The sequence below is a fragment of the Physcomitrium patens genome, chromosome 24 (assembly GCF_059467195.1).
Source record: "Physcomitrium patens ecotype Gransden chromosome 24, ASM5946719v1, whole genome shotgun sequence".
NCBI classification, from domain to species: domain Eukaryota; kingdom Viridiplantae; phylum Streptophyta; class Bryopsida; order Funariales; family Funariaceae; genus Physcomitrium; species Physcomitrium patens.
Window position 1 is genome coordinate 11,791,486 of NC_143433.1, and position 14,526 is coordinate 11,806,011.

At 30.3% G+C, this 14,526-nt stretch overlaps 1 protein-coding gene across 1 annotated transcript; it reads right to left on the bottom strand.

Annotated features, from left to right (window-relative positions):
• Positions 1–2,876: 2,876 nt before the first annotated feature.
• Positions 2,877–6,631, bottom strand: LOC112276763 (26S proteasome non-ATPase regulatory subunit 1 homolog A). The gene has a single exon (XM_024508425.3). It carries the CDS (start codon positions 6,338–6,340, stop codon positions 3,266–3,268), a length of 3,075 nt encoding a protein of 1,024 aa, XP_024364193.1. The 5' UTR covers positions 6,341–6,631; the 3' UTR covers positions 2,877–3,265.
• Positions 6,632–14,526: the final 7,895 nt, after the last annotated feature.

Here is a 14,526-nt window from a genome sequence, read left to right on the forward strand (position 1 = left end):
TTATATTATGTTTTTTATACATAGATCAAAACTCCGCCAAAAAAAGCACCAAATTATCCAATATTAAGTCAAGTTGTTCAAAAAAAGATAAAAAAATATAATAATTCAAAACTTAAAATTAATATTTTAATAAACTTGACTTATGATCTTAGAATTGAATAGCATTGAAATTGAAGTTCAATGACAAATTATAATTGATTGATAAATTTTTGAAACTTTAATCTTGTACCATCAAACTTTTTAAGTAAGGAAACTTTTGATTCTCTAATGCTTAAATTATATTCTACCATAGCAAGAGTAACATGATTTAGTGTAGATGTTGTAGCAATTTTTATCATCTTTATATCTTCACTTCCTACCAATCTTATTGCTCTTTGTAATAATAAATTGAATTGAAGCATCACATGTATTAACTCCCTCAACTACTCTTGCATTTGTGCCATTGAAAACTTTATTTTAACAAGCTTTGCTATGATTACATAGTAGAAAAGAAGATGTTTAATATCCTTCAAAATAAGTAATAAAAAGGATTGAGAAACAAAAGAAATTCTAAAAATAATATGATTTTAAAAGTGGATAATCTATAATTTCTAATATGCTTATGTCTTATCAAGAAAAAAAGATAATCTATTTTTAATTTTAAAATAAAAATAAAAAATAAAAAATAAAAAATAAATTATATTATAAATATATTCTTGTCAATTTGTTAAAGATAAGAATTCAAAGAAAGTACATAAATAAGTGATATTTTTCTAAGAGAGATGACAAAATGAAATAAAAAAAGATGTATATTCAAGGAGAAATTAGAATGGATATTATTAAAAGATAGGAAAAACCAAAGACCCTTGAAATCAAACTAAAGACAAGAAAGGAGTTGACAAGAATAAAAAAAAGGCTTCATTCTTGCCTCTATATATACTATCTAATTAAGAGTTATGTGGCAACATTCTAAAGGACTTCTAATACGTATTCAATTTATAAGATATGTATTTAACTTGCAAAGCAAGTTTTTTATATGTGTCCTACAAGATTAGCTTGTATTATAAGCTACCAATATATGCAACATGTATCTAACTGATTGGCTGAGTGTTCAACCTACCAATCACCTAAAGACACACATAAAGGTACAATCGTGTCTACAAAGCTTCTAAAAAGCTTATTTACAAGATATTATCAAATTAATTTATTTTTACTTACTTCTATTTATTTATATTATTTAGATAATTATTGGAATAAATATGTATATCCATATTAATTGCTTGATAATATTAAAATCTTTAGATAATTTATAGAACTAGTTAAGATACTACTATTATATTTATAAACAAGCTTGTAGTAGCTTGAAATCAAAAACATTGGATTGAAAGAAAATTAGTTTGATAATAATATTATGTGCATCAATTTCAAATCTAGTAAGTTTGTAAATCAATTTCTTTATTTTATATAATGATAGAAATTTAAGTATATAAATGCAAATAAACATTATCATATCTGGATTTTTGAATTGATATTTAATTTATTTCAACAAGTATATATTAAAACATATCTATTGTCAAAAACTCAAGAACTCCTCTCAAAAGTACAAAATTTCATTATAGAATCACAATTCTCATTCCAATCTTCCTCAGCACCAAGAAAATAAACTATCTCTCTATGCCAACTTAGTCGATTTTAGTAGCTAATACAGCTACTTGCTATCACATTGAATTAAATAGTCGAGCAACAAACTAAATCTCCAATTCCAAACACCTTATCAAATCCATCTCAATTTTTCTATTTAATTATCTTGAACAATCAATTGAGGTGGTAGGAAACAACACAAAGAATATGAACATGAATTCTAACATCTGTTAGTAAACCTAAGTGAATGTTCTTATTAATATATCATTACCTGCCACCATCACTCCTGCCACCTTTGCATGCATTCTTTCTAAAAATGCTTATAAGGGCCTTCTTGGAGGATACCTCCAATCCACTCTTCCAAACCCTTGTGCCAACGAAAGAGAGTCTCAAGCAGTTTCAACAAGGCTGTTTTCTGCGCTCTCAAGTAGTGTTTCAAGCAAAGGAGATGCTTGGATACAAAAGACTGGTTGCCTTTTATATCCATGGAGGATGATAATCCACCATATGAGGTAGAGTGACATAAGACTAAATTAATCATTGCATGGTTTGAGAGGTGTGGCTTTAATAAGTCCCTATATTTATAATCATAAACATACATAATAACATTGTGGTGCAAGTGAAGTGATAATAATTTAATACAAACTTTTATTTTACCATATAATAATTACCATGTATTAAATAACTCATTCAATATTTGTCAAATATATAAGAAATAAATACATATGTACTTGAATTATGAATTTCTAATAAAAACAATTTATATCATATACTTTAATCACATATTTCATTTTAATTAAAATTAATATATAATAAATTTTTGTTCTACCTTACATATCTATTAATTTTTAAAGTAATTTGTTCATCTATTCAATCATAATGACTACTTTTAGCAACTCTGCAGTTAAGTTCAAAATTACCTCAAGCACCAATTAATCAAAACAGAAGAGTAGTTTCCTGTTGCTGTAAAACATCAAGTCTTTCTAAGTGAAGTTCTGTATTAAAAATCTATTTATTTCAGTACAAACCCACTAATGCTTTCTGAAAGTTCAGGTTTGGATACAAATTGGACTGATGAAATGAATCACAAGTTTAGAATCACATTCAAAAAGATTGGAACCGTTCTACGGATTTCGTAGTGACTAGATTTTTAACTGGATCAATAAGTTGCGAATGTTCCATACATTTCTTTGACCAATTGTTCAGCGTCATTTTTATGTCACATTCATCAACATGTGAGACAAGATCATATCACATTTGAACCCTAAATAAAAGCCTTCTGCACATAAAATCGTCCGTAATCTGTTTCGGCTGATGCTCTGGACATTAAGATTCGTGCTTGCTGAATGTAATCAAGGTTCATGCAGAGTCAAATTAGAAGACAAGTTACAATATCATCCTAGACCTCATCAAATCTTATCTGAATTCATATGATACAAAGACTCACCTTGAGATCGTTAGTAGGTGTGAACATAAAATCTGATTTCAGGTGAATCTAATAAAACAACAATCGAAGTCCGGATATCTGGTTGAATATGCAAAAAAGAATATGGTGGTGTATGCACATTTGAAGCTGGCACTGACTGTCCGCATGCGTATGAAAAGCATGCGCATGCATCAGCATGAGTGAAAACGCCTCGTTCACTCAAGGAACATACTCAAAAGGCTCAGGAGGAGGAACTTCGTTATCCTCCACAACCATGGCCACAGCATTGGTGTTAGCAGCTACTGCTCCTGCACCACCTGCAGACACAGGTGCGTCTGTCGAAACCAGCTCTACTGGTTCTGAAGGTGTCATATCTCTCAACATCACAAAGCCCGAGGGAGCTCGCTTCAGCTTCAAAGGTGTATATCTCGAATCCTCTCTGAACTTGATGAACTTCTCTTGTTCAGGCACCACACGTGCTGGATTATTTAGAACTTCGGATGACGGCTCTGCCACAACAGCCTTTTTCTCCAATCCATCCTCTACATCCATTGAGCACTCGTCTTTTACTGCAGAAGTGGACTCTTTGTCACCACCCACTGCCCCCTCCGCACCTGCACCAGCGTCCTGAACAGTTACTTTTCCTCCTTTAGCTTCTGCTTCCCTCTTTGCGCCTCTGACTTTTGCACGGTTGGAAGTGGAAAGAACAGCAGTCGGCAGCTTCACAGCAGAAGTAGCGGCAGGAGGGACCACTGATGGAGGGTATCCAAACAAGGATGGCTTGGTTTCAGAGACGAAGTCAAACTTAGGCATTCTAAGTTCTTCGTTCAGACCTATGAAAGCTGTAGGGGCGAAGGACAGACTGATAAAATAAATTAGTGGATACCAGTACCAAAATTGGCTGAAAACGACCATTCCTACGACTGCGGTCATGCGGTCATGCCCTGTACGAGATTGCAGCATGATCGCGACATTCCGGCCTCCTGCATCTAAAATCCCTTGAGCAAGAATAGCTCCCATTTTGCTCATGGTCTCCTCATGCTTGTCATTGATAATTTTCTCGAGCTGTCTCCTGAAACTGGCTACACGAGGCTCTCGAGACTCTGTCGTTTGTAGAAGAACCATGGCCATGGCTATGAGTGCTCCCTGACGAACAAAATCTACTGCATCAGATGTAAGAGGTTCCAACAAAGAGATCGCTTCACTGGATCCTGAACCAGCGCATGAAATACCTACAGCCATTGCAGCCCCGTATCTCACATGCGCATTGTACGACTCCGAGAGCAATGACACCATTCGAGGTGCCTGCTCAGGCTCCGAACACAGAACAAAACCTAACGCCAACACAGCCGTCCTCCTTACATCATCACTAACGTCCGAAACTGCAAAATGCAGCAACCGCCGGATCGCACTGTTATTAGCAGTGCCGCGATATGCCATGGCCAGGGCATACATACCACCATAACGCAATACAGGATCCTGGTCCCCAGTCATCTGCTCGATTAATGTGTCCGCTTCCTCTTCACGTCCATACAAAACCAGTGAAATACCAAGGGCCAAACCACGAATGATCTTCTCGTGCTGCGTGTCATGAGCATACGCCAACATTTCTGCTGCCTTTTCACTGGCCGTACCAACCATCAGCAATCCCATTGCTATACCAGCTGCTTCCCCTGCTACAGCACTATCAGTATAAAGGACATTCTTCACATCTTCATAGATCTCCTCATCTGCTGTACCTAGAGCTGCTAGGCCTAACCCCAAGCAAGCTCCGTGTTGAATTACTTCATTGCTAGTGTTGCGCAAACTTTCCAAGAGAAATTGCTTAATACCCTCGCCGTGGTTAGCATGGATCAACCCTAGAGCGTATAGAGCTCCTCCCTCAGAATATGGACTTCCACCACCAGTTCCTCCATTCTGTGGTAAATAAGGGGCCATCAAAGATCTACCTTGTTGATGATGACCCCGATGAATAACACCTAGTCCTGCTGTGGCACTAAACTTAGCCCAATTAGTAGCTCTCTTCAACCAGTCCAAGTTCTCTCGCAAGAAAGTATCCACCGTGGTACCGGCATGCATGAGAGCGTTAGAGTAAATGGTTGCACTGTGACAAACGCTATTCCGCATCTCCACAGACTGTTTGATATTCTTCAGTATCAGGAGATCTGACCTATTGTGACTATACAGAAACTGCAAAGTCAAACTAATGGGCGTCTCTCCAGACAAGATGCCCTTCAACTTCGTTAATCTCTCGGCATACGGTGTTCTCTCCACCACTGGTGCGAATGACGATGCTGCAATATCTCCGGCTTCCTCTGCTGCATGATTCCCTAACAGTGGTTCTGTCAAATCGGAGTCCATAGCCGATGGACCACTGCTTGTCATGGCACTGATGCCATTCCCGTTACGATTATCCTGACTCAATCCTCCGTTTAGGACCATCGAAGGAGCGGTTTTCGATATGCTTGATGGTTCGGGCAAAAGATTCCGAACATTCAGAAGAAACTTTTGATACTCATTTTCAAACAAGTCAAAGGCTACTTGGTACGCCAATAGGGCATCATTTTTATCCCCTTTCAAAAGCTTGTCCAAAATTGCAGCAACTTCCGCTGGCTCATCCAGGAACATGAGACACTGACATACATTTAGATAGTCAGGCTGCTGAAGTCCTTGATAGCTCTTAACCAAAAGTCTCAAAACTTCATGTCGGAACGCACGATTATTTACAAAGGTTTGTGACAAGCGTAGGCAATACGAGAGCATGGCAGAAGAGTTCTCACTCCTGCTAATTGCTACTTCTAGAGTATCAAGCCGTCTGCATTCCAACGCAATACCAACAGCCTGCTGAATTTTACCATCCTGAATACACTTTTCCAGCATCCGCTCCACAATCGCCACCAAGCGGGGATCCAGAACCGTCTTTTCCTTCTCATTCGATTCGGCAGCCTTCACACTAAGCAATATGTATTCATCCACACATTTGGCCACGAGAGTCTGCACATATTCCGTGTCCTCCGACACATCGAACAACGATCCAGCCCCTAACGCATACGTAAGCGAGTCATTCAGCTCTCCCAAATAATAGAACACTTTAGACGCCACCAACGCAGCCAATTCAGGTTCATGGAAGGTATCGTCCTCATACAAGGACTCGATCGCGGATACTTTAGTTGATACCTCGGGCCAAAATTTATCCACCAGCACATTCAGATTCTTAAGCGCATGCAGTTTTAGCGTCGGATGTGGCTCCTGCAGCATGGCCAGCAGACCGGTCGCCGTGGTCACCACTGTCATGACGGAACTGGTGCCTCCTCCTCCTCCACCGATGTATTTGAATTAATTTCAGTCGACGCTTGTAAAACCCCTTCCGTGCTCCCTAACAACCACAATGCTCACAAACAAATCCTCCAAACAAAAGCATACAAGCTTATCCACCATTAACTCCCTCTTCGAGGCTGTGGAAAGAACTACCTAACGGAATAGAGAAGCCTGCAACGCCAAGCTCCTCGAGAAGCTTTACGGTACTCGAGCAAAACCTGGCTCTGCGAAGCCCTAATTTCAGAAAAACAGCTTCAATGAATCAAAGCTTTCGAAGAAGAAGAAGAAGAAGACAGGACGGGCTGGGGTGGGCCGGGTTCCCATTGCCACCCTTCCCATCCCGTCCTGGCCCTCGTTCCCATAGTTGTTAGCATGCGTTGGGAACCTAGCCTGCTGAATTTATGAGGATTCTTGACTTATACATCATTGGTCTTAAGAAATTAGATATTGCATAAAAATATCTTGTTGAATTTAATTTTTGATTATATCTTTATAATATTTTTAATTTAAAAATATGTATGATAGGTTTTAAAGTTATAGCTTTTAGAAGCAATATGGTTTATAAGATTATCATTTGATTAGGATTCTCATATTTGGAATGGAATCAACATTAGAAGTATTAAAATTATAAAAAATAAATTTATTATCATTATTTAATTAAGGAATTGATATTATTTATCACTAGTATATGAATGTTTGTGAAGATTTGAACGTGGTACTCAAAAGTTTTATTATTTAAGTACTTCAAATATTTTCTCTTTTTAGAATTATTCAAAATATCAAAATTTGAAGTTTCAATTTATATAGAAAGTTAGAAGTTTTAGATAAAAATAAACACTTTTGATGTCTTGATATCGTTGATTTACTTTGGCATATACAGTTGTAAGGACTTGAAGGCAATACCAAAAGACTTTAGTAACCTTATTTTTATTTTTATTTTTTTATATTTAATTAATTAAAGTAAAGACACATGTAAAATTTAATAACAATAATAAATTCAATATTATGGTTTATAAAAATCAAAAAGATTAAACAAAGTACATAAGATTAATTTAATTAAAATAATAAATATTAGTTTTTTAAATCATAAAAGATACATGTTGTGGTTGATTCTTTTTTTTATGCATGGATATTATCATCTTATCTAAAATTAAGTGATTGTAAAACATTGAAGTTGTTGCATAAAGTTCAAACATCCTTAAACATTATTAAAATATCACATTCAAAATTTTTGTTACTTAAAAAATTATATATAGTAAACATATGATTTTCAAATTTATTATTTTTAATTAGCGGAAATGTACATAATATGAGAATTTGAAATAGTTCAAAAAAGACTTTTTCTATTATGCACATTTTCATGTAGTAACACAACCATTAGGTAAAAGAAGAAAGAAAGTGTTTTATAATAGAAGAGCCTAATTAAAAAGATATAATAAGAAAACATAGATAAAAGATAAGCAAGTACTAAAATCTTATAGTATTAGAATTGCCTTCTGTAAAAATTGATTCTACTTACTTTATATGGCCATAAATAAGCAAAATAAGGCAGACTAGAAAAATAAATGATATAAGCACATATAAGAGAGAGTTAGAACTTAATTTTAGCAAAAATGACCTCAAGAAAAGAAGAATTGATACCCAGAGAGGACCATTTGCCAACCAGGGTCAAAATCAGATACTAAGGTACAAAATTGAGCACCTACACCGTTCTGGAGTTCTTTTGTTAATTGGAGAGTGGAATTTGAGAGCGAACTTGAGAAGAGATTTTTGAGAGTTGGTTTCATGTCATTTGGATGAATATTGAGGTTTTAAGGGATTTTCAAAGTTAATAATATACTTGGTGGGTTTAGATTTGAGAAATAAAAATAAATTTATAAATTTGAGGATTTTGTGAATTTTTTAACATATTTACAAGAATATCAACATTAAGGTTGAAGAAGGAGGTTGGCTGATATTTAAGCGGAGTTTAGGAATTATCATCTATTTGATATATATGATCTTCTTTAATTTTTTTGTGTTTGTTGTTAACTTACTTGTTACAAAGTTTGCAAATTTTGAGTAAAAATCAATAATTCAAGAATTAATTATTGAATTTTTAATTTATTATAAGATTTGTTAAGAGTTTTTTTAAGATTTAATTAAAGATTGATTAAAATTAGTATAAAATATAAGATTTGATTTAGGATTTATGTAGAATTTTATTAAGATTTATTTAAGATTTATCTAGAATTTGATTAAATTTTGTTTAAGATTTATTTAGGATTTGATTAAGGTTTTTTAAAGATTTTTTTAGATTTTTTTTAAAATGTGATTAGAATTTATGATTTCATTAGGATTTAATTTAGTATAAAGGTTTCATTAGAGTTTGATTAAGATTAAAGATTTTATTAGGATTTTATAAGGATTTGATTAAGATTTAAGATTTCATTAGAATTTAGTCTAAGATTAGGATTTAGGATTTGATTAGAATTTATTTAGAATTCGTCTAAGATTTTTTTAAAAAAAATTAGAGTTTTATTTCAATTTGATTAGAATTTAAGGTTTTATTAAAATTTGGTTTAGAATTAGGATTTAGGATTTGATTACGATTTGATTACGATTTGATTAGGATTTGATTAGGATTTTATTAGGCTTTGATTTAAGATTTTGTTAAGATTGATTTAAGATTGGTTTAATATTTGTTGAAGATTATATTAGAATTTCTATTATTTATATTTATTTAAGATTACTTTAATATTTTTTAAATATTTTTTATTATATATTTTTTTATTAAAATTAATTCATGATTTTTTATATTTTTTTATTTAAGTTCTTGAAATTTCTTTTAGATTTAATTAAAAATTAATTGGTATTTTATAATTTAATTAGAGTTGTTAGAATCATCTTATTGCAAGTTCTAATACATCATAATTTGGTGAATCTAACATATAAAGCTTAAGATGGAAGGTATTTGGATTTTTTCAGTTTATTTGAATCATAAAAATAAAAATAAAAATAAAAAATAGAAGGAAGAGCTTTTGGTGGTACTTCAATTGGTGCTTTAAATAGAGTTGAAAGTAGAACTATAAATGGAAAATAAGGTATGTATTTTGATCCCAACTCTACAAGCATGTTTGAGGCTTTTGCTTTATTTATGCAATAGCAACAAATTAAAGAACACAAAGAAGGTATGGCAAACAAATCATTACAAGCATTTGTGGACAAGATTGATCAATTTGAAGAGAATAATATTACAAATTATTTAAAATATTATGTAAAAAAAATAAAATTAAAGAATATTTTGAAAAATAAATGGTTTAATTATTTGAATTAGTTTCTTTATTAAAAATAATAAATCATGTAAATTTTATTATAGGACATTTTGGAGATTCATAAAAGAATTTTTTTCAAGCATTAAAAGATGTATTTTTCTTAGAAGATAGTGATCAGATTACAAATAAGTCATTTTTTGAGTGGATTGAAAGACGTAAGAAGGATCCTCAAGCAACAAAATTACTAAAAAAATTTGAAAGCCAATATTCTCATTTATCAAAAAAAAAATTATTAGATCTAAGCAAAATAGAGCTATTTTTTTTAAGCAATTGATGGAGAGTTGCAAAAAAAATTAGAAATTTTGCTTGAAGATAAAGAAGAAGAGGAAGGATTGACAACAAATTAGAAAGAAGTAGAAGTAGAATTAGGGTTGCTTGCAAAAAGAGAGAAAAGAAAAATGATAGGGTAGGTATTCAAAGACCATTGCAAACTTCTAAAGTAAAAATGCCTATTAATTATTCTATATCTATGATTCAACCTTCAATGATTATATCAAAAAAAGAAAAAAAATGGGCATTGATGAGATTATACAAGGCATGAAAGATTTATAAATAAAATTTACAAAACTTAAGTAAAAGAATCAATCATCAAAAATATCAAAAAAACAAAAATTCGAACCAATGGAAGGTGTAGTACATAGGTGCATGTGGTGTGATAGTGTGGATCATTTAAGAAGGGAATGGGAAGATTTTACAAAGGAATTATGGAAAGGAGTTGTCTTTTCAAAGATAGTATGATACACTTAAAAGAGAGTGGAAAAAAATTAAAGACAAACTTTGATAAAAAGAGAATAAAGGTGCTTACAAAAGAAACATTTAAAATATCAAGCAATGAAGTATCAACATATTGAATAGATGAAAATCCTAGCAAATATTTAAGTATAAATCTTGCATTTGTAGAAGGATTTAGTTCTTTGTAGTCAAGTGCAATGAATTATGCTGAAAAGAAAAAAATTATTAGAAATGATTTAAAATGTATTAGTAATAATATTTTGCAAATTACTACATAGGATGATCTAATAGATGGATTATTAATTCATGTTCATATTGCAAGGAGTCAACATAAAGAAATAATAGAAGAAAAACAAAAGAGAGATAAAAATAATGAAAAGCCATTAAAAAAAACTACAAGAAGAGAAAAATTACAATAATAAAAAAATCCTATTTATAAAAAAGAAATAGAAAATATTTCTATAAAAGAAAGAAAAATTGTGAAAGAAAAAACAAAGGTTCATGCTTATAAATTATAATTGGATATTAAGGTTGTTATAGATTTAAAGAAGATATTAGAAGAGAAAATTTTAGGTAGAAAGGTTTAATTTACAATTGGTGAAATTATAAGGATTGCAAAGCATGAATTTCATGAAGTTATTATTGAAACAATAAAGAAAAAAATACAATCTATAGGAAATACTATGACATCAAATGCATAAAGAATAAAGGCAATGAGAGGCAATATAGATGAAGAAGATGAAATATAAAAAAATTGGAGATATTTTATGAGTTAGATTTACAAAAGAAGAAGTTATGATTTAAGTCTCTAATCATTATTGTCAAAATCATTGGACAAGGGCTACTACAAAAAAATTAGTAAAATTAGGAAAGTTTGAAGAATCAATTATAGTATTAATTAATCATGATTTTGAAATCAATTTGATGTCAAAAGGATTGTATAAAAAGTAAAATTGGCCTATTGATATTGAATATGGATAGATGATAAGATCAAAAAATAATTCAAAGTAAGATTTATATAGATCCTGTCTAAATATTAAAGTGACAAAAAAAATTGTTATTCATGAATATAATATTTTTCTAAAAGATATATTTATATATTCTATTATATTAGAACAACCATACATTATTACCACACAAATAGAGACAAATGTTATAGATGATCGTTTAGCTTATGTAAAGATAAAAATTCAAGATGAAAAGAAGACAATATAATTTTTAACAATTTGTATAAATCATGAAAGAAATCAAAATAGTTTGAGAGAGAATCTTTTGTCAAAGATACACAAAGAATTTAATGTTCTTGAAAACTCAAAGAATTTTTACTAGAGACTATTCTAAAGTGGGGTTGTAATGATAGAAGAGATGATAGCTTTCCACCTAATAGTGGAAATGAGACCATTATAGAATTATTACAAGATAGATATATTTTATTCAAAAATATAAATAATTTTAGAAAAATAAAGAAAAAAATGTCAAAAATATGGAACATAAGTTGAAGAAATATGGAATTATTGATGAAGATGAATACATATCACGGATGTTTTAAGAATCTTACTTTGATGATATTATGGATGATTTATAAACAATATTGGATTTAGATTTTGAAGGTAGTGAAAAAAATAATATATAAGTATTCTAAGAAATTTTATGATAGAATGAAAGAATATGTAAATAAGTATGAAATAAAAGTGAACACAAAATATAAGACCATTGCAAAGAAGATCAAACCAATGGCATTGCCACTACTATCGAATTTTGATGAAAGAGTTGAGAAAGCTTCTATGCAATATAATTTAAGAAATCTAAATAAAATATGTCATAAATTTAAGGATGAATTGACATTAAATGATCAAAAAATTGGATGTAAGAATTTTTTGACAAGAGATAGAGATATTTCAAAGAAATGCTTTCACAATATGGTAAGGCATTTTCATTTGAATCACATGAGATAAGGTGCATTGATCAAAGTATTATAGTATCTATGGTTAATTTTACAATTCTACATGAACCATAAAATTTGAGGCCAATTTTAGTTTGAAAGGCATGTTTACCAAAACTAGTTGAATTATTCAAAAAAAAGGTTAGAGTAGAAATTTTAAAACCATCTATTGCACCGTATTCCAATCCATGGTTCATAGTGCTTCAGAAAAATGAAAAATTAAAGTTTATTCAAGATATGCAACAAGTAAATAAAGTAACTATTAGAAATATGAATTAAAATCTAATTATAGATAAATTTACAAAGATATTTACAAGGAAAGAAATTTATTCTATAGAAGGTCTTTATTTAGGATATAATCAATTTTATATGGTAATAAAAAGTAAAGATTTGGCAACTATGAAGACACCATTAAGGTTGATCAAAATGTATACATTACCACAAGAAGCTACAAATTCTATAATATATATGATAAATAGAATGCATAAGATATTAAAAGATTTAATATCAAAAATAATAATATCTGTTTTAGATGATGTACCAATTAAAGGATGTCAAGAAGAAAGAAAAGATGAGACATTGGATTTAAAGGGATGTAAATAATTTGTAGTAGATTATATTGATAATTGTGAGAAGATTTTGATAAGGTTAGAAGAAGTTCAATTAACTTTATTGAGGCAAAATCAATGTTTGAAATAAAAGAAGTTTTGGTAGTAAGGACATGTGTGGATCATATGAACATAAGCCAAATATAGAAAGGATTGATATTATAAAAAAGTTAAAAGAATGTGCATACACAACAAAAGTCAGAAGGTTTTTTGGAGCATGTATTTTCTATCATGTATACATATTTTATTTTGTACATGTAGCAAATCTATTGTATGAGTTTTTAAAAAAGAATCAAAAGTTTTAATGGAAAGAAGAATAATAATAATAAAAAAAACCATAGAAAAATTAAAAGATTTTTTTTTTTTTTTTTTTTTTTTTTTTAACTCCAACTTTGAAGAAAGTGAACTATGAATGTGAATGGCCAATAATATTAAAAATTGATGCAAATTCAACTAAAATAGATTTGATAGCTGCATAAGATGATGAATAAGAGAATAAATATGTAATAAGATTTGGTGTAAAGGTTTTAAATTCTAAATAGAGGGTGTATATACAAATCAAAAGAAAATTATAGAATGTAGTAATAGCTATGAAAAATAAAAAAGAATAATTGATTAATATATTAGTAGTTATAGAAATAGATTATCTATCTTTGATTGGCATAATTACAAGTTGTTTAATTCTTGATATTACTATGTTAAGATAGATAGCATATATCAAATTGATGAATCCAAAATTTAAACACATTGCAAAAAAAAACAATTCAATTGTAGATATATTATCAATAGCAAGGTATTACAATGAAAAACATATAATTTATTTAGAAAATAATGTGGATACAAATTTTTATACTAATATATTATCAAAAGAAGAAGGTGTATGTTTGAATACACTATTAGAAATATTTCTAAGAGATTTATATGAAGGTGAATGGAAAGATGTTGAAAAGTATTTAAGCAAATTAAAGCAATAAGAAGATTGGATAAATCAAGAATTTAAGAAAATTTACAAGAAAAATTATGAAAGTTTTTTATACAATGGATATTTATAGAAGTATTGAAAGAAGAAAAAAATACCACAATAGATGATTTGTAGTTTAGAAGCTCCACAAAAGATTATTAACAAATTTTATGTAAGTTTATAAATAGGACATAGAAGAATTTAGATAAATTTTATTAAATTGATGAAAAAATATTGCTAAAAATGCATGTACAAAGATGTGGTAGATTTTATAAGATCATATGAGATTTTTCAACTTTATTCTAACATTCAACATTGAAATGGATTACATCCAACTTATCCTCTATCACTACATTATAAGTAGATAGTTGTCACGGACATACGCATGTAAGCCAATAATTACATGTATAAACAAGTAGAAGTAAGTAAAAATAAGTAAAAGTAAGTTGATTCTATAATATTTGTTATAGAAGCTTCATAGATGCTGCTTTGACTTTAGAGGTGTTTTTAATTGACTTTTTGGATTATAAACGTGGTCAACAAGTTGGCCATATGCCACACATGTTGTTAGCTTAAAGACCAAACTAATTATGTGGCCCACACAT